The sequence below is a fragment of the Thalassophryne amazonica genome, chromosome 12, assembly GCF_902500255.1.
Source record: "Thalassophryne amazonica chromosome 12, fThaAma1.1, whole genome shotgun sequence".
NCBI lineage: Eukaryota > Metazoa > Chordata > Actinopteri > Batrachoidiformes > Batrachoididae > Thalassophryne > Thalassophryne amazonica.
The window spans coordinates 57,452,606-57,473,898 of NC_047114.1; the positions used below are offsets into that span (position 1 = coordinate 57,452,606).

At 41.3% G+C, this 21,293-nt stretch overlaps 1 protein-coding gene across 1 annotated transcript in view; it reads left to right on the forward strand.

Annotated features, from left to right (window-relative positions):
- chd7 (chromodomain helicase DNA binding protein 7) overlaps nt 1-21,293 on the forward strand; it is a 174,418-nt gene that overhangs the window by 76,807 nt on the left and 76,318 nt on the right. The window contains 8 exon segments of the mRNA XM_034182411.1: nt 1,004-1,142; nt 11,312-11,443; nt 14,534-14,599; nt 16,097-16,152; nt 18,162-18,276; nt 18,936-19,019; nt 19,112-19,249; nt 20,832-20,953. Of these exon segments, the coding sequence (XP_034038302.1) occupies nt 1,004-1,142; nt 11,312-11,443; nt 14,534-14,599; nt 16,097-16,152; nt 18,162-18,276; nt 18,936-19,019; nt 19,112-19,249; nt 20,832-20,953 (852 nt within the window).

Sequence of the window (21,293 nt, forward strand, 5' to 3'; positions counted from 1 at the left end):
ATGAAAAGGAAAGAGGCTATGAAGAAGTTGGAAGGAAGAGGGGCGAAGGCAGTCAAGTGTGTGTGTGGCCAGATGGCTCCAGCGTGTGGCGACCAGCCAGAGGAACAGGTGCAGGTCACATGACCAGCCGTTACCACGGAGATGGTGATTGCTCTTGGCATGAGGATGAAAGGAGAAGGGCCCCAGGGACAGAGATGGGGTGAGAGACTTTGCGAGTAGACTCGAGCAGGAGGGAGGGCAACGGGGAGAGAAAGGGTGAGCGACACTGAGGAGAGGCATACAGCGCTGCAGCGTGCACGAGGAGAGCGAGAAAACATCACAGTCTAAAGCCAGTAAAGGAAAAGTAGACACAACTCTTGCATGTCAGATAGTGTGGTGTTTTGTTTTGTGAAAGATTTCAGAATATCTTATTACAGCTTTGATAAGCTCACTTTTTTTAAACTCCATAGCAGTATTCTTTCTGAACAGTCATCTTAATGAAGAAATTGAGTACTGAGAGAAGCTGTGTGAGAGTCGGAGGAGGGTGCTGTGTGTGTGTGCATGCACAGATAGAGCCAGCTCCTCTCTCTTTCCATGCCAGAGATTAGAGAATGCCTGTAGGTCTCTCTCTCTCTCTCTCTCTCTCTCTCTCTCTCTCTCTCTCTCTCTCTCTCTCTCTCTCTCTCTCTCTCTCTCTCTCTCTCTCTCTCTCTCTCTCTCTCCTCTCTCTCTCTCCTCTCTCTCTCTCTCTCTCTCTCTCTCTCTCTCTCTCTCTCTCTCTCTCTCTCTCTCTCTCTCAAGTCTTTCATCATATTAACCCCCTGTGTACCAGACCCTGAGGCAGACTAATGCTTTCTAAATGGGTAAATCAAACATGGGGACCGCTCTGGAACTCGGGCATACATACACATGCATAAATACCTGGCAGTCTGTGTTCTAGAGATTATATGAAAGTGGTCTTCTGTTGTGTTTAGCCACTTGTTTCTTCACAGAACCTAAAATTGGCTTTTGTTTTGTCTTGTAGTAAAAAGGTGGAGACTGAAGACGGGGCTAGTGCTGCTAAAAAGGATTCCAAGAAGAGAGACTTGGCAGTGACTGATGATGTGGAGGTGAATTCTCTGCCCCCATCACTTCAGGAAGATGATGACGATGATGGTGTGCAGGTATGGAGTGTACCTGCAATGCATAGAAACATACATGCCTTTGTCCAGTCTATGTTCTGTGTTTGGGGAAAAAGGCCAGCAAGTATGTTAAGGACATGGTGCTATATTACAGTCACCAAAGACCTAACACATAACACAGCATATACCCAGAAAGCTAAAGCCAAAAAAAAAGATGATTTCCACACCCATGATTTCTCCACCTGTTGGAGTAGAAGCTGCTGGAGCAGCAGGTGTGCCCCATTTGTGTTGTAAACCAGCCCTGTTGACAGTCCAAGCAAGCAGGCCAAGTTAACAAAAACAGTAACAGCATTTTCAGCCAGTATACAAACCTAAGGTAACTTTTACATTAAAATGGATATTAGTCAACTTGTAAGTAAACCCCGTGGTTTTCGACATAGTAACGAATGGAGCAGGTTTGTTTACATTTGCTTGAAATCAAGTTTATCACAAATAGGTCTGGCCTTTTTTCCTGCATCACAAATTGAACATTTTTTTTTTTTTTTTAAGGAAACAAAATTTCACTGGGGGGGCAGGTTTCCTTTTCGGGCATTCTGCTGTCTTCCAGTGTGAAAATCAATGTATTGTGAATGTGAATGTGGCTCTTACAGTCTATTAAGTCCCAGTCACACTAATGGTGGACAGAGCAAAAGGATTAGTGATGTATTTAAATATTTTGTCCATTGGCAAATACTTCAGTCTCCCCTGGAGTTGGGGCACTAATGGACAGATGGCGTTGCATTTACATGAAGTTCTATGCTGAGCAGAAATATTTTCCCAGTTTACAGACAGATATACTGCATTTGAGCAGAGTTTGTAGCTCTGAAAGCATGAAGTTATGTTTCCTCACTCAAACAGCTCCACTGCATCACCTTGCTGAGAGAGACCAAAAAAAGAGAGTGCAAAGTCTGTTTCTTCCAGACATGGAGCTGCACTTAACTGTGCCAGTCATTTCTCAACTTGCTGGACTTTTGACCAATCGGAATGGCAGGTGGGCAACAGCAGGAAAAATAAATGACCTGCAAAGGACAAAATGGCAAAAAAAAAAAAAAAAAAAAAACACACACAAGCAGCATCAAAGTTCTCCACCTGATATCCACTAAACTTTCAGATGGACTTGGACTTACAGCTGACAAGATTCGCATTTTGCAGATGGGAAAATTACTTTTGTCGGACATAGATTCAGTTCCTCATACCTTTCCTTATTGTGACTGGTGCTTTACAAAACATTAAAAATCTTAAATTTGTTTAATTTATTCCACTTCACAAAGGCCCAATGATGTGTGAGAAGTACCCACCATACAGAGCTAATGCCCCCTGACTTCAGGCACTGAGGGGCTGCTTGCCCATACCACTTTTTTAAAGTAAAGTTGCTGCTTTCTGGTTTGTAACAATGCACCGCCCACAGCGCTATTTGATTTGTTAGACGTTAGAAGTTCTGCCTGTCAGTGCTTAAGGCTGCTGTCCCACAGACTGGCATAGAAGAATATAGCAGTGTGCAGACTGGAGCAGTGTTGGCTGTATTTATTTGTTCATTTATTTTTAATGTTATTTGTAGGGATGGGTACTGATAAGATTTTATCTATCGATCCCTTATCAATACCTATTGTGAATTTTCTGTGTACTAAAAGTAGGCTTTACAGGTTTTCTATGTCAACAACATTTTATTGAGTCTTAAAGTAAATAAATATGAAATTGGTCACTGGATCCTTGATCTCTGGATATAAATAAACTCTACATGGTGGATCCTTGATCTCTGGACATAAATAGAAATACAATCTGTAGATTTTGTCAAAAGCATTTTCTTTCAGATATTAATGGCATAAATTTACAGTGAGGAAAATAAGTATTTGAACACCCTGCGATTTTGCAAGTTCTCCCACTTAGGTATCATGCAGGGGTCTGAAATTTTCATCTTAGGTGCATGCCCACTGTGACAGACATAATCTTAAAAAAAAACAAAACGGAAATCACAATGTATATTTTTTTTTCATAATTTATTTGTATGTTACTGCTGCAAATAAGTATTTGAACACCTGTGAAAATCAATGTTAATATTTGGTACAGTAGCCTTTATTTGCAATTACAGAGGTCAAACATTTCCTGTAGTTTTTCACCAGGTTTGCACACACTGCAGCAGGGATTTTGGTCCACTCCTCCATACAGATCTTCTCCAAATCTTTCAGGTTTGGAGTTTCAGCTCCCTCCAAAGATTTTTCTATTGGGTTCAGGTCTGGAGACTGGCCAGGCCACTCCAGGACCTTGAAATGCTTCTTACGGAGCCCCTCCTTAGTTGCCCTGGCTGTGTGTTTGGGGTCATTGTCATGCTGGAAGACCCAGCCATGACCCATCTTCAATGCTCTTACTGAGGGAAGGAGGTTGTTTGCCAAAATCTCACAATACATGACCCCATCCACCCTCCCTTCAATACGGTGCAGTCGTCCTGTCCCCTTTGCAGAAGAGCACCCCCAGAGTATGATGTTTCCACCCCCATGCTTCACGGTTGGGATGGTTTTCTTGGGGTTGTTCTCATCCTCTAAACATGGTAAGTGGAGTTGATTCCAAAAAGCTCTATTCTGGTCTCATCTGATCACATGACCTTCTCCCATACCTCCTCTGGATCATCCAGATGGTCACTGGTGAACTTCAAACGGGCCTGGACCCTAACCCTAACCCTGGCTTCAGCAGAGGGACCTTGCTGTCCTGCAGGATTTTAAACCATGACAGCATCATGTCTTGCTAATGTAATCTTTGTGACTGTGGTCCCAGCTTTCTTCAGGTCATTGACCAGGTCCTCCTGTGTAGTTCTGAGCTTTCTCAGAATCATCCTTACCCCACAAAGTGAGATCTTGCATGGAATCCCAGACCGAGGGAGATTAACAGTCATCTTGTGTTTCTTCCACTTTCTAATAAATAATCATAACAACAACAACAATACTCAATACAAGAGGAATGCTTCATATGATTCCCACCATTTCATCAGCCTATTGCTATCATTGACTTTGGGAAGTCCACACCAAGACCGCGATCAGTTCTGATCGAAGGAGCTGAGGTTTAGGCTGTGCATTCCTACAAGTACCTTGGGCTGTGTGTGGCTGGACAGCAAACTGAAGTGGACAACCCACACCAACCACCTGTACAGGAAGGGACAGAGCAGGCTGTACTTCCTGAAGAGGCTGCGGTCATTCAACATCTGCCAGAAACTCCTGTGAATGTTCTACCAGTCAGTGGTAGCCAGCGTCCTCTTTTGCACCATGGTGTGCTGGTGGGGGGGGGTGCACCACATCCGAGAAGGACACATCCATGCTGGACAAACTGATGAGGTGGGTCGGCTCTGTGGTTGGCATGAAGCTGGACTTACTGGGGATGGTGGCAGAGAAGAGAATGCTGGACAGACGTTATGGGCGATGCCAGTCACCCTCTGCACACTGTCATCAGCAACCAGAGGAGTCTGTTTAGCCACAGACCGCTCCTTTGAAAGTGCAGGACCAACAGACTGAAAAACTCCTTTGTCCCTCAGGTCATCAGACTGTGCAACTCCTCACTCGGGGGAGAAGGAGAAACAGGCAGACAGAGGATGGGAACATTGTTACATTTCTGTGCTATGTCTGCACCATCTCTAGCTTAAATAGGATCTTGCTGCTGTAACAATCTTTTATTTCTTTTTCCTGCCCTGCAGAGTAACTTCTCATTAACATAAGGAGTTATCATTTAATTCCAACAGCATTCTCATTACAACTTGCCATGCGCACAGAGTCAGAACTCTACAGAGGTTCAACATCTGATAGTATACAAATAATGAATGTTTAAATTCAATGGTACGAATATTTCATGAGGTGAAAGCTGGAACATACCATTCAAAAAGGTGCCTCTTTGAATGGTATGTTCCAGCTTTCACCTTATGAAATATTCGTTTCATTGAAAGAATGTAAAAACATTCATTATTTGTTTTATATAACGGCTAAAATAGATCCTTGGTATTTGATATTTTGTTCATTTATAATAAAATATCAATATTTGTCCCGGCCGCTATGAGATTAACGCTTCTTGTTAATGTAGTTTTACTTCCATGTGTTTTTATATTTGTCTTATTTATTGGTATTTTATTGTATGGATAAATTGTGTATGTATGTATGTATGCTCTCGGGCAGATGAATTTCCCCTTACAGGGGATGAATAAAGTATTTATCTATCTATCTATCTTATAAACAACAGAAAAGGGACTTGCATGTAGGTGTTCCACTGCTGCTAACGTCCAACACAAACTTTAAATAGGAGTCCAAATTGTGACGCGTAGTCCAGTGATGTGCACTGATTTCGTACTTCCATTAAAAAAAAAAGACTTTGTGTAGTTCCTCAGTCCAACGAAACATCACGTCAGCTTTTCAGCTTTTCATCTGAACAGCTCTTCATGCCTCCAGACAGCTTACAGTGGAGTGGATTGTGTGTGTGTGTGTGTGTGTGTGTGTGTGTGTGTGTGTGTGTGTGTGTGTGTGTGTGTGTGTGTTAAAAGAACAAGCAGTCAGTTAGCTCAATCAAATTGTCGTCACGCTTGTCGTTGTCCCGCGTGTGTGCGGTGCGTGTGCACTTTCACACACGCGGGACGGCGCTTGTACGTGTGTGTACTTCCTCAGTGCAGTGAAAAAAAAAATCACATCAGAAATTAGTCCAGCTTTTCATTCTAACTTCCTCCTTAACACAGCTCTTCTTGCCTCCAGGCGGCTTACGGCGCAGTGGATTTGTTTTGTGTGTGTGTGAGCGTGAGCGCGCGCGTTTGCATTTCTTTACAACATATTGCTTAATGCTTGCTTGCCTCTACTAGTGGTTGGCTCTCACTGCGGTATTGTATCACTTCCTGTTCCGGAGCACAGCGGTGTTTTTCTGTATCTGTTAGCTGTTTAATCTGCGCAGTTAGATTGATCTAGTTATCTAGATTACGATTTGTTTCCCAGTGTAATCTTTACGTGCCTTAACTAAAGCACTCCTTCTGCTGAATCACCTCTAAATTATTTACACATTATTCACTTTGCGTGTTTTTAGGAATCCGCTAGGTTAGCGTAGCTACTAGCTCTTAGCCGATTTAGCATGGCGGCTTCTCCTGTCTCTCCCGCACTTTTTTGCTCTGGGTGTGAAATGTTTAGTTATTCCTCGGCCTCCTTTAGCAGTAACGGTACTTGTAATAAGTGTAGCTTATTTGTAGCTTTGGAGGTCAGGCTGGGCGAATTGGAGACTCGGCTCCGCACCGTGGAAAATTCTACAGCTAGCCAGGCCCCTGTAGTCGGTGCGGACCAAGGTAGCTTAGCCGCCGTTAGTTCCCCCCTGGCAGATCCCGAGCAGCCGGGAAAGCAGGCTGGCTGGGTGACTGTGAGGAGGAAGCGTAGCCCTAAACAGAAGCCCCATGTACACCGCCAACCCGTTCACATCTCTAACCGTTTTTCCCCGCTCGACGACACACCCGCCAAGGATCAAACTCTGGTTATTGGCGACTCTGTTTTGAGAAATGTGAAGTTAGCGACACCAGTAACCATAGTCAATTGTCTTCCGGGGGCCAGAGCAGGCGACATTGAAGGAAATTTGAAACTGCTGGCTAAGGCTAAGCGTAAATTTGGTAAGATTGTAATTCACGTCAGCAGTAATGACACCCGGTTACGCCAATCGGAGGTCACTAAAATTAACATTAAATCGGTGTGTAACTTTGCAAAAACAATGTCGGACTCTGTACTTTTCTCTGGGCCCCTCCCCAATCAGACCGGGAGTGACATGTTTAGCCGCATGTTCTCCTTGAATTGCTGGCTGTCTGAGTGGTGTCCAAAAAATGAGGTGGGCTTCATAGATAATTGGCAAAGCTTCTGGGGAAAACCTGGTCTTGTTAGGAGAGACGGCATCCGTCCCACTTTGGATGGAGCAGCTCTCATTTCTAGAAATCTGGCCAATTTTCTTAAATCTTCCAAACCGTGACTATCCAGGGTTGGGACCAGGAAGCAGAGTTGTAGTCTTACACACCTCTCTGCAGCTTCTCTCCCCCTGCCATCCCCTCATTACCCCATCCCCGTAGAGACGGTGCCTGCTCCCAGACCACCAATAACCAGCAAAAATCTATTTAAGCATAAAAATTCAAAAAGAAAAAATAATATAGCACCTTCAACTGCACCACAGACTAAAACAGTTAAATGTGGTCTATTAAACATTAGGTCTCTCTCTTCTAAGTCCCTGTTGGTAAATGATATAATAATTGATCAACATATTGATTTATTCTGCCTTACAGAAACCTGGTTACAGCAGGATGAATATGTTAGTTTAAATGAGTCAACACCCCCGAGTCACACTAACTGTCAGAATGCTCGTAGCACGGGCCGGGGCGGAGGATTAGCAGCAATCTTCCATTCCAGCTTATTAATTAATCAAAAACCCAGACAGAGCTTTAATTCATTTGAAAGCTTGTCTCTTAGTCTTGTCCATCCAAATTGGAAGTCCCAAAAACCAGTTTTATTTGTTATTATCTATCGTCCACCTGGTCGTTACTGTGAGTTTCTCTGTGAATTTTCAGACCTTTTGTCTGACTTAGTGCTTAGCTCAGATAAGATAATTATAGTGGGCGATTTTAACATCCACACAGATGCTGAGAATGACAGCCTCAACACTGCCTTTAATCTATTATTAGACTCTATTGGCTTTGCTGAAAAAGTAAATGAGTCCACCCACCACTTTAATCATATCTTAGATCTTGTTCTGACTTATGGTATGGAAATAGAAGACTTAACAGTATTCCCTGAAAACTCCCTTCTGTCTGATCATTTCTTAATAACATTTACATTTACTCTGATGGACTACCCAGCAGTGGGGAATAAGTTTCATTGCACTAGAAGTCTTTCAGAAAGTGCTGTAACTAGGTTTAAGGATATGATTCCTTCTTTATGTTCTCTAATGCCATATACCAACACAGTGCAGAGTAGCTACCTAAACTCTGTAAGGGAGATAGAGTATCTCGTCAATAGTTTTACATCCTCATTGAAGACAACTTTGGATGCTGTAGCTCCTCTGAAAAAAGAGAGCTTTAAATCAGAAGTGTCTGACTCCGTGGTATAACTCACAAACTCGTAGCTTAAAGCAGATAACCCGTAAGTCGGAGAGGAAATGGCGTCTCACTAATTTAGAAGATCTTCACTTAGCCTGGAAAAAGAGTCTGTTGCTCTATAAAAAAGCCCTCCGTAAAGCTAGGACATCTTTCTACTCATCACTAATTGAAGAAAATAAGAACAACCCCAGGTTTCTTTTCAGCACTGTAGCCAGGCTGACAAAGAGTCAGAGCTCTATTGAGCTGAGTATTCCATTAACTTTAACTAGTAATGACTTCATGACTTTCTTTGCTAACAAAATTTTAACTATTAGAGGAAAAAATTACTCATAACCATCCCAAAGACGTATCGTTATCTTTGGCTGCTTTCAGTGATGCCGGTATTTGGTTAGACTCTTTCTCTCCGATTGTTCTGTCTGAGTTATTTTCATTAGTTACTTCATCCAAACCATCAACATGTTTATTAGACCCCATTCCTACCAGGCTGCTCAAGGAAGCCCTACCATTATTTAATGCTTCGATCTTAAATATGATCAATCTATCTTTGTTAGTTGGCTATGTACCACAGGCTTTTAAGGTGGCAGTAATTAACCCATTACTTAAAAAGCCATCACTTGACCCAGATATCTTAGCTAATTATAGGCCAATCTCCAACCGTCCTTTTCTCTCAAAAATTCTTGAAAGGATAGTTGTAAAACAGCTAACTGATCATCTGCAGAGGAATGGTCTATTTGAAGAGTTTCAGTCAGGTTTTAGAATTCATCATAGTACAGAAACAGCATTAGTGAAGGTTACAAATGATCTTCTTATGGCCTCGGACAGTGGACTCATCTCTGTGCTTGTTCTGTTAGACCTCAGTGCTGCTTTTGATACTGTTGACCATAAAATTTTATTACAGAGATTAGAGCATGCCATAGGTATTAAAGGCACTGCGCTGCGGTGGTTTGAATCATATTTGTCTAATAGATTACAATTTGTTCATGTAAATGGGGAATCTCTTCACAGACTACAGTTAATTATGGAGTTCCACAAGGTTCTGTGCTAGGACCAATTTTATTCACTTTATACATGCTTCCCTTAGGCAGTATTATTAGACGGTATTGCTTAAATTTTCATTGTTACGCAGATGATACCCAGCTTTATCTATCCATGAAGCCAGAGGACACACACCAATTAGCTAAACTGCAGGATTGTCTTACAGACATAAAGACATGGATGACCTCTAATTTCCTGCTTTTAAACTCAGATAAAACTGAAGTTATTGTACTTGGCCCCACAAATCTTAGAAACATGGTGTCTAACCAGATCCTTACTCTGGATGGCATTACCCTGACCTCTAGTAATACTGTGAGAAATCTTGGAGTCATTTTTGATCAGGATATGTCATTCAAAGCGCATATTAAACAAATATGTAGGACTGCTTTTTTGCATTTACGCAATATCTCTAAAATCAGAAAGGTCTTGTCTCAGAGTGATGCTGAAAAACTAATTCATGCATTTATTTCCTCTAGGCTGGACTATTGTAATTCATTATTATCAGGTTGTCCTAAAAGTTCCCTAAAAAGCCTTCAGTTAATTCAAAATGCTGCAGCTAGAGTACTGACGGGGACTAGAAGGAGAGAGCATATCTCACCCATATTGGCCTCTCTTCATTGGCTTCCTGTTAATTCTAGAATAGAATTTAAAATTCTTCTTCTTACTTATAAGGTTTTGAATAATCAGGTCCCATCTTATCTTAGGGACCTCGTAGTACCATATCACCCCAATAGAGCGCTTCGCTCTCAGACTGCAGGCTTACTTGTAGTTCCTAGGGTTTGTAAGAGTAGAATGGGAGGCAGAGCCTTCAGCTTTCAGGCTCCTCTCCTGTGGAACCAGCTCCCAATTCAGATCAGGGAGACAGACACCCTCTCTACTTTTAAGATTAGGCTTAAAACTTTCCTTTTTGCTAAAGCTTATAGTTGGGGCTGGATCAGGTGACCCTGAACCATCCCTTAGTTATGCTGCTATAGACGTAGACTGCTGGGGGGTTCCCATGATGCACTGTTTCTTTCTCTTTTTGCTCTGTATGCACCACTCTGCATTTAATCATTAGCGATCGATCTCTGCTTCCCTCCACAGCATGTCTTTTTCCTGGTTCTCTCCCTCAGCCCCAACCAGTCCCAGCAGAAGACTGCCCCTCCCTGAGCCTGGTTCTGCTGGAGGTTTCTTCCTGTTAAAATGGAGTTTTTCCTTCCCACTGTAGCCAAGTGCTTGCTCACAGGGGGTCGTTTTGACCGTTGGGGTTTTACATAATTATTGTATGGCCTTGCCTTACAATATAAAGCGCCTTGGGGCAACTGTTTGTTGTGATTTGGCGCTATATAAAAAAATTGATTGATTGATTGATTGATATTTATGTTACTGGTATTTCGTACAGTTTTTAGCTTAAGAAATCAGTGTTTCCTGTCAGCATGGATAATGTAGTGGGCTACCTGAAAGAAAGTAATGAAAATCTGCTTCCTCAAAAAAGGGACACCAGTTGAATCGGCTCATACAGTATTTTACACATTTTGTATTAGCTGGACAGTATGGCAAAAAGATATTGCGGACTCACGCCATTCCAACTCATTATAGAAACTTTGCATAATTTATTACATCCTTAAAAAATGTCAGCCACTTATTTTATGAACACTACCCAATCTGGGACCCGTGGATCCTCACGGACAACATGCTAGTATGAGCAAAGTTTATCATCTTTGACATAAATTTTATTGGAGTAATTTACCGTAATTGACCAGCCCTAGTCCTGATGATGCACACAAGGACAGAAAAATTGAACTGGCTGGTTTGGTTGCAGTAAATCTTGCATATCCTAATAAATTGACAATTTATTATGTATGTATGTAAAATTATGTATGTATCCTAACATATCAGTGTGTTTTTCATTTTGAATATGAGGTCGTTTGTGACAAGGTTGATTCATGATAACCAGATGTGACGGAGTTTAGGGAGAGTTTCATAGTGCCATTTCACAGCTGAGCAGGTAACAAAGAAAGTGAATCCGTAGCTACAGAATTAAACATTTACACTTTCGTCTGTCTGTCCCTGTATTCAACAGAAGCGTCGTTCTAGTCGTCAAGTGAAAAGGAAGAGGTACACAGAGGATCTCGAGTTCAGGATTTCTGATGATGCTGATAGTGGGGATGATTCACCCGCACCTAAATCCCCATCATCCTCATCACAGCAACAGGTGTACCATTTTTCCCACACTATATGTTGCAGTGGAGTGTTATTTCCATCTGTACAAAAATTATGAAGAGAGGAAATAAAATCTCATCGGTCTGTGAGTTGTATTTATTTTTGAAACATGGCGCTGCTGTTCTTGTAAAGAGAAGCAAAATGAGTGTAATCACGTACTTATTTAATTATAATGCAAACATCACTTTAAAGAGCAGAAGCTAACGGGCTGATTAATGTTATGGGGAAGTGATGGTCTAGTGGTGTGCTGTATAGTTGAACGATGCACAGGGACACTGTCTGTAGCAAGATCATATTGTAGGTCTTTGGAGCAGGTCTGTGGGTTGACTATGACTGTTCTCACCATCCTTTGCTTCAACTTATGACATTTTTCTTGGCCTGCCACTTCGGGCCTTAACTAGTACTGTGCCTGTCGTCTCCCTATGTTCCTCGCAGTGGGAACTGACAGCTGAAATCTCTGAAACAGCTTTTTGTATCCTTCCCCTAAACCATGATGTTGAACAATCTTTGTTTTCAGGTCATTTGAGAGTTGTTTTGAGGCTCCCATATTGCCACTCATTAGAAGAGATGCAAAGAGGAGAAATATTTGTAAATGGCCACCTTAAATTTTCTTTCTCAGGTGTTGTGGCCAAGTGGTTAATGTGTTTGGTTTCAGTGCAGAAGGCTCCGCGTTCAAATCCCACCCCCGCCACATTTCTCCATGTAATGTGGAGTTGCATCAGGAATGGCATCCGGTGTAAAACCTGTGCCAATTCAACATGCAGATCCACCTTGGATTTGCTGTGGCAACCCCGAGTGCAAACAAGGGAGCAGCCGAAGGGACTTACTTACTATGATTGGGTTCACCTGTGTAAGGAGGTCAAGGGTCAATGAGCTTACCAAACCAATTTTGTTTTCCAATAATTGGTGCTAAATGTATTCAAATCAATGAAATGACAAGGGTGCCCAAATTTGTGCACCTGCCTAATTTTGTTTAAATAATTTTTGCACACTTTCTGTAAATACTAGAAACTTAATTTCACTTCTCAAATATCTGTGTTTGTCTGCTATATGATATATTTAACTGAAATTGCTGATCCAAACAACCAATGATTTATGAAGGAAAATCATGGAAATCATCAGGGGTGCCCAATCTTTTACATACAACTGTATGATGATCACATATATGACCACGATGAAACATAATGATTTATACAACTGTAGCCTCTTAAGCCTCAATTATAACTGCTTTGTTGTGTGTGACAAATGTTTTTTTTAATTAGTTTTGTAAGGAACAAATTAGTCAAGAGAGTAGTCATTCACAGAGTTAAAAATACACTAATCTGAAAATAGCACCACCAACCTATCAAAGTCACTGACATGAAAATTCAGCAAGGTATATCTTATGTTATATTCCAATTCTAAGGTGAAGCTATGCCAGTATACAAAGGTATATCTAAAAAGGAAGAGTAAAATAGGAGAGTAGAAAAGAGTAGAGTAGAGCCACTTAGGTGCCTGGTCTTGAGAACCAGGGATGGTTCACATGTTAGTGGTGATATATGTCGGGTAACGAGACAGCCAGCTAGGTCTATTTTTCTCCCCCTCAATTGGTTTACATCAACACTTCATTGGATTTAAAGTTAGCTATGGCCAGTTTTATTAATTCCTTTATTAATACAATAATGACACCAACAAGAGCTCTATTGTGAACTTTATTTCACTTCTCAAATATCAGTGTGTTCGCCTGCTATATAATATATTTAACTGAAATTTCTGATCCATGAAATCAGATAATCATGAAAATTATCAGGGGTGCGCAAACTTTTGCATACAACTGTATGTATGTAGCAGATTTGTTACAGCTACGAGGTGCCGAATGATCAACGGGGAATCCCCAGCACCAGTTAGACTTACGTATTTCCTTGATTAAGCCTGACCTTGAATCAGGACCTGCCTCATTTAATCACCTGGTCCAAACTTTGTCTGAAAAAAATAAACGCCTGCCTTAAATAAGCACCAGGCATTATGTGCATTAAAAAGATTACATGTAGTCAAGTCACTCTTTTTACTAAGTCAGCTGCACAGTGGTACCTTAAAATCCTAAAGCCTGATTAATGCTCCTGCAACTCTGTAACTCTGTGACCATGCAATAACGTTGATGGGTGAGTGACCATTTTAAAGTTCTACATTGTGTCTTTATGCAATTTACTGCAGGAACAACAGTTTTTTATGGATTAATTTGTCCCTTACTGAGCTCCATTTCTTTATACAATCATCAACTTCCAAACCATCATTTGAGCATCTTTTGACCAGCTTCACAACACTCCGTGTTGTGAAGCTGGTCATATTTGCTGACTTTTCCACCAAGCATATTTAATCCAAAATCGAAATGTAAATGGCAGGCACACTGCAAAAACTGTTAAAACATGACAGGGAAGGAAGGAGTGAAACTGGACAAATGACAAATCATAGCCTTTTGCTCTGTCATTTTGCAGGTGCGTGCCAGGCTCCCGAGAGCCATGCAGAGGGCTCTGATCTAAAGCTCTTTGGTTTGCCACACCCAGAGATATGTGTGAAATGTAACACCATATTACAGTTCAAGCAAGAAGCAGCACTTTAATAATCACCAGCCTTGAATTACGCCCTGTCTCATTTACGTCCCGTGTCTGAGCAATGTTTGAAAAAAATAAACAGCCAGTCTTTTAATCAAGGAAATGCAGTGTCCACTTTCCTTGAATCGGCGAGTGTCAGTGCTGAACTTCATTTCGTACCTCTGTTACTGGGCACATCCAGACTGCTCTGTCCAGTATATGCGTGGGGTTTTTAATGGAAATACATTACGATGGGGCAGGACGTTTTGTTGAACGCGAGTGAAAATCCGTTCTACAGAATCCGTTATATACAGTGTTTATTAGATGGAAAACCATAGAAAAGCACTGGGACTTTTGCTTTTGTCCGATGAGTGCAAATATCCAGTTTATACAATGACGGTTTAGGCGTTTTACTGTATTTTCCACTACATGACTTCATGAACTTTATGTTCAGTGATGCAGGAAACTGCAGATTCACCAACACGCACACTTACTCTGCTCTGTGTTTGCAGGATGTGGCTGAGGCAGAGGGGCCTGTTGTGGAGAAGATCATGGGCATGCGCACCACCAAGAAACAGGTGATATGTGACTACTGTATATAACACAATCTACAAAAATGCGCACAAGCCCAAGTCATGGTTTACGTCATGTGATTAGCCACACCACAGCTGTCCTAAGCAGATTACGCACAGAGGTAGCTCAGGCAGCATGTATTCACTTTGTAAATAGAGAACTCAATTCTTAGGTCTGTGTGTGTGTGTGTGTGTGTGTGTGTGTGTGTGTGTGTGTGTGTGTGTGTGTGTGTGTGTGTGTGTGTGTGTGTGTGTGTGTGTGTGTGTGTGTGTGTGTGTGTGTGTGTGTGTTTGCTTGCTTGCATCTGGTTGTCTGCATGTATGTCTTCCAGCAACGTTTTTGACAGCTTACTCTAAAGAATGCTCGACTGTAAGCCAACACACACAGTTAGCAGCCAACTTTCCTTTGGTCGCCAGCTGCCGGAACCTCTCCCACACACGTGTACACACGCCCTCGCTTTCTCTCTCTCTCTCTCTCACACACACACACACACACACACACACACACACAGAGAGTTCTATTCCGAGTTGACCCCAGGCTTGGAACGCAGCCAAAACCACAACGTTGGCTACGCCAGATGCCAAGCTAGCGTTTCCTCAGGCAGGGAGTGTATGTGTGATTGATGATTCATGGCAGTACAGTGTGTGTTTTAGTTGTGATGTTTAAAAGTAGAGGGAGGTTGTGCTAAAAAGAGCTTCTGTTGGGGAATCCCCTCTTTCTCCCACACAGTACATACACATGTATAATTGTATATGAATATTATATATTAGTAATTTGCAGGCCCTGCCTAATCCATCAACTTATTCATAACATACCTCCCTTGAGTTATTCATTTTAAAGTATGATTTCTCTGTATATGAAGTTTTATTTATCATATTAATTCGACACCCCACAAACAAAAGATTAGGAACTTGAGGATTAGCACTCTAACACAATACGTCTGTCTCCAAGTCTTGTAAGTGGAACTCCCCCTAAAACCAGTTGGTGGATTTTAATGAAACTCCAACAGTGGTGCCACACCATATGGGGATATGCAAAAAGGAAAATAATTCAGGTCCAGTGTCTTTTAAGGTGAGATAACTGGACTTTTATATTTGATCAATTATATGATGTTTACTTCGTAAGCACAACTCCAGAACTGGTTTATGGATTACATTAGAGATAATTGGGTATGTGCATGTTAAATACATATTTGTCAATTACATATACAAAAAGACTTGTTGGGTGCTTCCAGTTTAATTCATATATTTCATGACAAAGGTTTTACTACCACCAATATATCTAGTGCATGTAGGCAGCTAGTTGTGAGCTTGATCACAGATCTCTGGTCATAAGGTCTTTATTGTTGTTTTCCCACAAATGGTCATGCCCGTTCAGTTCAGTGTGAAACTGATTTGAAGGCTGTTTTTATGTGTTATGTTGTGTAACATCTAAAAACCACTTCTGCTCTTTGACCATACAGTTTCCATATTTGCTGTAACTGTTTACCTTTTTCTTTTCAGCTGGATTCTGGTGAGGAAGTGGAGGTGCAGGAGTTCTATGTCAAATTCAAGGGCTTGTGAGTACTATGCCACCACCCTCTTCTGTGTAGCACATTTATATTTCACAGTATGGCTTCCTTTTTTTTTCAGTCCTATTTTGAACACTCTCAGCAGGGTGTCCATGCCTCCATATGTTGGAAAGCTTAGTATATTCAGCCTCAAGGCTTCGTTCACATTTGATAACTATAATGTAGCTAATACATCACTGGTGCAGACCTTCTCTTACAATAAAAACTAATTTGGGGTCAGTAAAGTATGCATTTTTTTCAACATGTTTTCCTTTTGTTTGTGTGCACAGTCATTGTGGTCAATATTTTACCTGTGAAATTTTGTATATGATAGGGGTGCAGCCAAGCCTTTCCAAATATCGGTATCAGGTTCCAATACCAAGGTAATTCCAGTATCAGAAAATACCGATCCAACCTGCGGCATTTTCCGATACCAGAGAGAAACTGGGGGGGGGGGGGGTTCTGAGCTGAAGCCAAGCTGTTTCTTCCACACACTGCAGCCGAGGATTTTCAGCCACGGGTATCGGCAACTTTAGCCAGGTAGCGGCTCTTGGGTTCAAATGGGCTGTACCGCCGAGGATGGCTTTTCCGAAAAAAATAACTAGAAATGTGTGCTGAAAAAAATCACCCGCTTTGGCATCCCGAGGCTGTGAAACGCTATAAACAGCCGCTCAGAGCACAAAGAGCAGAGCTGAGTTTGTTTCTGTATGCTGAATAGGAAGAAAGTCCACTAGAATCCTTCAGTATTAAACCAGAGTCCCTTGTGTGAGCCTCGCTGATGATACATTTAGAAATTTACGGTTTATTTTACAGTTGAAAGACTTCGTGTTTCCAAAAAGTTCCACATTTGCTTTTTGCAGGAAAATGACGAGCGGGAGAGAGGGAGAGAGAGAACAAGGGAGAGGGAGCGAGAGAGGGAGAAACAGAGAAAGAGGGGGGGGAAAACAGGCACACGAGAGGGAGAGGACTTTTTTTTGTTCCAACACTTGCTTTAACAATGTAAACGTATGTTTCAATTGGAGGGAGAGAGAGAGAGAGAGAGCTGTCTTTTTCTCTTTTAAGTCTATAAAAATAAGTGTATAAATAAAAGTACTTAATTCTTTCATCAAAACATCGAATCTAGGCTTCCATCTCAGATGTACCTTCTGGCAAATTGCATCTGAGCTTTCATGTCTCCTTTTTAAGAAAATCCTTCTCTAAACACTTCATCATGAAGTTGTATAACTGGGGATACAAAATATCCTGCTAAAATGAACAATAATGATGATGATGATAATAATAATGTTAAAGCGAACAGAGCTCTGGTACCGGAATAGTATCGGTATCGGCAGATATCCAAATTCAGTTACGGGGATCGGATCGGGATTGAAAAAATGTGGATCAGTGCATCCCTAGTTTATGACAATGACAGACAAACTGCGTGGACATTGAAAAGAATATTTTTACTCATTCAGATTTGACCGATTTGACCTTGGTCTAATGGTTAAGGCATTGGGCTTGAGACGAGAAGATCTTTAATCCCCTATTGTTCCCGGTGTGTAGTGAGTGCCTTGTATGGCAGCATCCTCACATCGGTGTGAATGTGAGGCATTATTTCTGAAGCGCTTTGAGCGTCTGATGCAGATGGAAAAGCGCAATATAAATGCAGTCCATTTATTTACCTCCAGTCTGTGGCCTGATAACGTTTTAATTGTGTGGACTTACTCATAAAATCATTTCAAAGAAACAAGTTTAACCTGTAGCTTGAACAACTCAAACCTTTATTTGGTTTTCTGAAATCTGTGGGTTATGACAACACAAAACAGCTTTTCACTCTGTAATCAGTGTGGTGTTTGAATATCCGTCTGAAATCTAATCTAGTTGTTCAACCTGTAGAACAGCTATGAAAGACTTTATTATTCAGTTTCTCTCTACAGCAGCCATCTGAAAGGTCCAGTGTTTATAAATTACTTGAGCTGATTTATGATGCTTGTGATGTTGACATGAGAGAGGAATCAGATAGATTTGTGTGTTTTTAGTTCATACCTTCACTGTCGGTGGTTAGACCTGGAGGAACTGGGGAAGGACAAAAGAATACATCAGAAGGTCAAGAGGTTTAAGGCCAAGCAACAACTCAACAGCTTTATAACAGAGGTAAGATCTCAGCTGTGCCCTAGGCTGACGTGACCTCTGACACTGAGGTTAATATTCTGAACAAAGTGACTTTTAATGACGGACAGGTAACTGTTTGGTGGGCCACGTTTCTTTAATTATTATTATTATTTTTTGGATGTTGTTTTGATTCACTTTTTAAAGTGTCATCAAGCTGTTCCTGACCTAAACTATTTCTGACAGTCAGTGATTCATGAAACGACAACATGCTGCAGTAATAACTAATCTATTCTACACCTTAAAAAGTAATGTGAAAAATGAGCAACATCGCTCATTTCTTTCTTGTGCTGTAATCACACGTAAAATCATCTGCCCTCAAGCTAACAACCTGCACTGAGTTGACCTCCCACAGATGAAGCCAAGCCGGCTATTCTTTCCCAGACGCTAATACCTAAACTCACCACAATGATAACTATAAAGCTTGTCATGCAAAAATAATGGTATAAAGCATTAAATATTTCCTGATTGGCACTAAAAGAAGTCTGTATAGAAACTAGATTTCACAGCCACTAGGGAATGATGGGCTGTAATAAGGCTACTGGTTCTGATTCTGTGTAATGGATTAGTGCTTCCTTACTTACACAACAGTCACCCTGATTCAGACCGCTAAAACGCTCATTGCCTTTTTTTTTCTTTCCTAGATGGATGATGAGCCTTTTAACCCGGATTACGTCGAGGTGGACAGAGTCCTGGATGTTTCCGAGAGCACAGATGAAAACGGAGAGGTACTTTGTCTGCTTTGCACACTTGTTCTCCTTCCTCAAAGATTTGAGCCACTCTGTCTTCACACACTTACCAAAGTAATGTTTGTGTGTAGATGGTCACTCTATATTTGGTTAAGTGGTGCAGTTTGCCTTATGAAGACTCCACGTGGGAGCTGAAGGCTGATATTGACCAGTCCAAGCTAGAGGAATATGAACGCATCATAGCATGCACACCCAACACTACGAGAGTGGTGAGTAGTTTCATACATTTGCACCCATGTTCACTGCTGTCTCTCACCTTACGCTCCTCCCAGACTCTGAAAATGGCAGCCGTATGTGTGAATGCATCTGATTTGGCCTCCTGCCTGCTTCTTCCTCCTCCAGATTTACAGCTCCTTTAAACAGCTCTCTCTCCAGGGCCAAGTGCCTGTGGTCGGTCCGTCCGTCGGTCGGTCGGTCCATTGGTCGGTCTCTCTCTCCCCCTCCCATTTCCCTCACACTCACACACGTGTCTTGTGGCCAGTCCAAACCACTAACAATGTGTTTGAAGCTGAACAGAAGCAACCTTGGTCCATCACACCATTTTATTTTTAAAGGCAAAAATTACAGCAGCACATGGAATTAATTCTACAACTTCTTCGGGGGAAAGCAACAAATTATTATTTTTAACCAGTGATACTTCACATTCACCTGTTCACCCATGTATTCACTTAAAGTGCGTATCACTAGTAAACGAGCAATCCAAGATTGCTGACGTCAGCCAGTCCTGATCCAGATCACCTCCAAAATTCAGTGGAGTCTTTCATGCCCTATAATCTATCTCTGGTACAAATTTGGTGAGAATCCCTGATGTAGGGTTGTTTTATGTAATCCTTTAAACTGTATATAAAGTGAAATCTTGATCCAGAATCCCTATCCAGATCACCTCCAAAATTTTATGGAGTCTTCCATGGCCTAATATTAATCTGTGGTGAAAGGTTCGTCAAATTCCATGCAGTAGTTTTGACGTAATCCTGCTAACAGACAGACAGACAACTAAATAAATGCTGATGATTTTATTATGTCCTTGGTGCACGTAATAAAAGTCAAATGAGCTGACTATTCTAAATAAATAATTTCAAAAATATTGATCTATTTTCTTTTATTTTTGGTGCTGTATGCCCAGAAAAATTAAGTCATAACCATGGGGAAATTAGCTTGATTTAATTTTTTTTACAGTGTGAAATCTGTTTTTGTGGACTTTGATGGTGAATACGTCAAAAATGGTTAAAATGTATATTTTGCAAGGATGTAGTCACATGACTAGTGTTGCTTAAGTGGACAGATTTCCAAAGATATTTTGAGGAGGAAAGTGAGGTTTGTTTTGTGTTAGTGCATCTTGTACAAACGGCACAAGTGAAACCCAGCACAGTGTGAGAATGGTCTTCAAATCATGGATCCAACCACAACTGTTGTGGGGCAACTGTTTGTTGTGATTTGGCGCTATATAAAAAAAAAATTGATTGAAATTGAATTGATTGATGTGGCCGAGAGAAAATTCTTAACAAAGCCTGTTTCCTCTCCCAAAAGCATGGAAATGGCTGTGTTTGTGGCCTGTCACGGCATCGTATCACGTCATGCTAACATGCTACATGCAGGGGACAGTCACTGAGAAAGCCGTTTCTGTGATCAGAGTTGGAAAGGACATGACGAGTCTGTGATGTGAACCAGTTCTCAACCCTTGTTATAGTTTTATGGTGTTCCTGGTGAAAATATAAAGAATTTAAAACTCACAATCTTATAAGGATTAATATACCATAAAGTGTGTGTGTGTGTGTGTGTGTGTGTGTGTAGGATCGTCCTCCTGCAGATGACTGGAAAAAGTTGGAGACCTCCAGGGAATACAGGAATGGCAACGCACTCAGGGAATACCAGTTAGAAGGCCTCAACTGGCTAACCTTCAACTGGTACAACTCGTAAGTGCTTGTGCAGGTCTTAGCCAGAACATGTGAAACCACAATATAGAGGTCATCTTCACTGTGTGCAAAAATGGAAGACTACAGTTTTGTGTGCATTTTATTGTCTACCTGTCCTGTGCTCCAAATCCTGCTTTGAGTGGTTTGAATACTCATCAGTTTCAGGATTTGGAAATTTAGAGCGCGGAATTTATAGTTACTGAATTTTGATGTTCAAGTGAGATGTACAACTGAATACAAGCTATTTTTCTTTCTTTCTTGCATGTTAAGCACAGCTTACTAATTTATATTCATTTATATTTGTTGCAGGTTTTCTATATAGTTCCTGCATGTGCAGTTT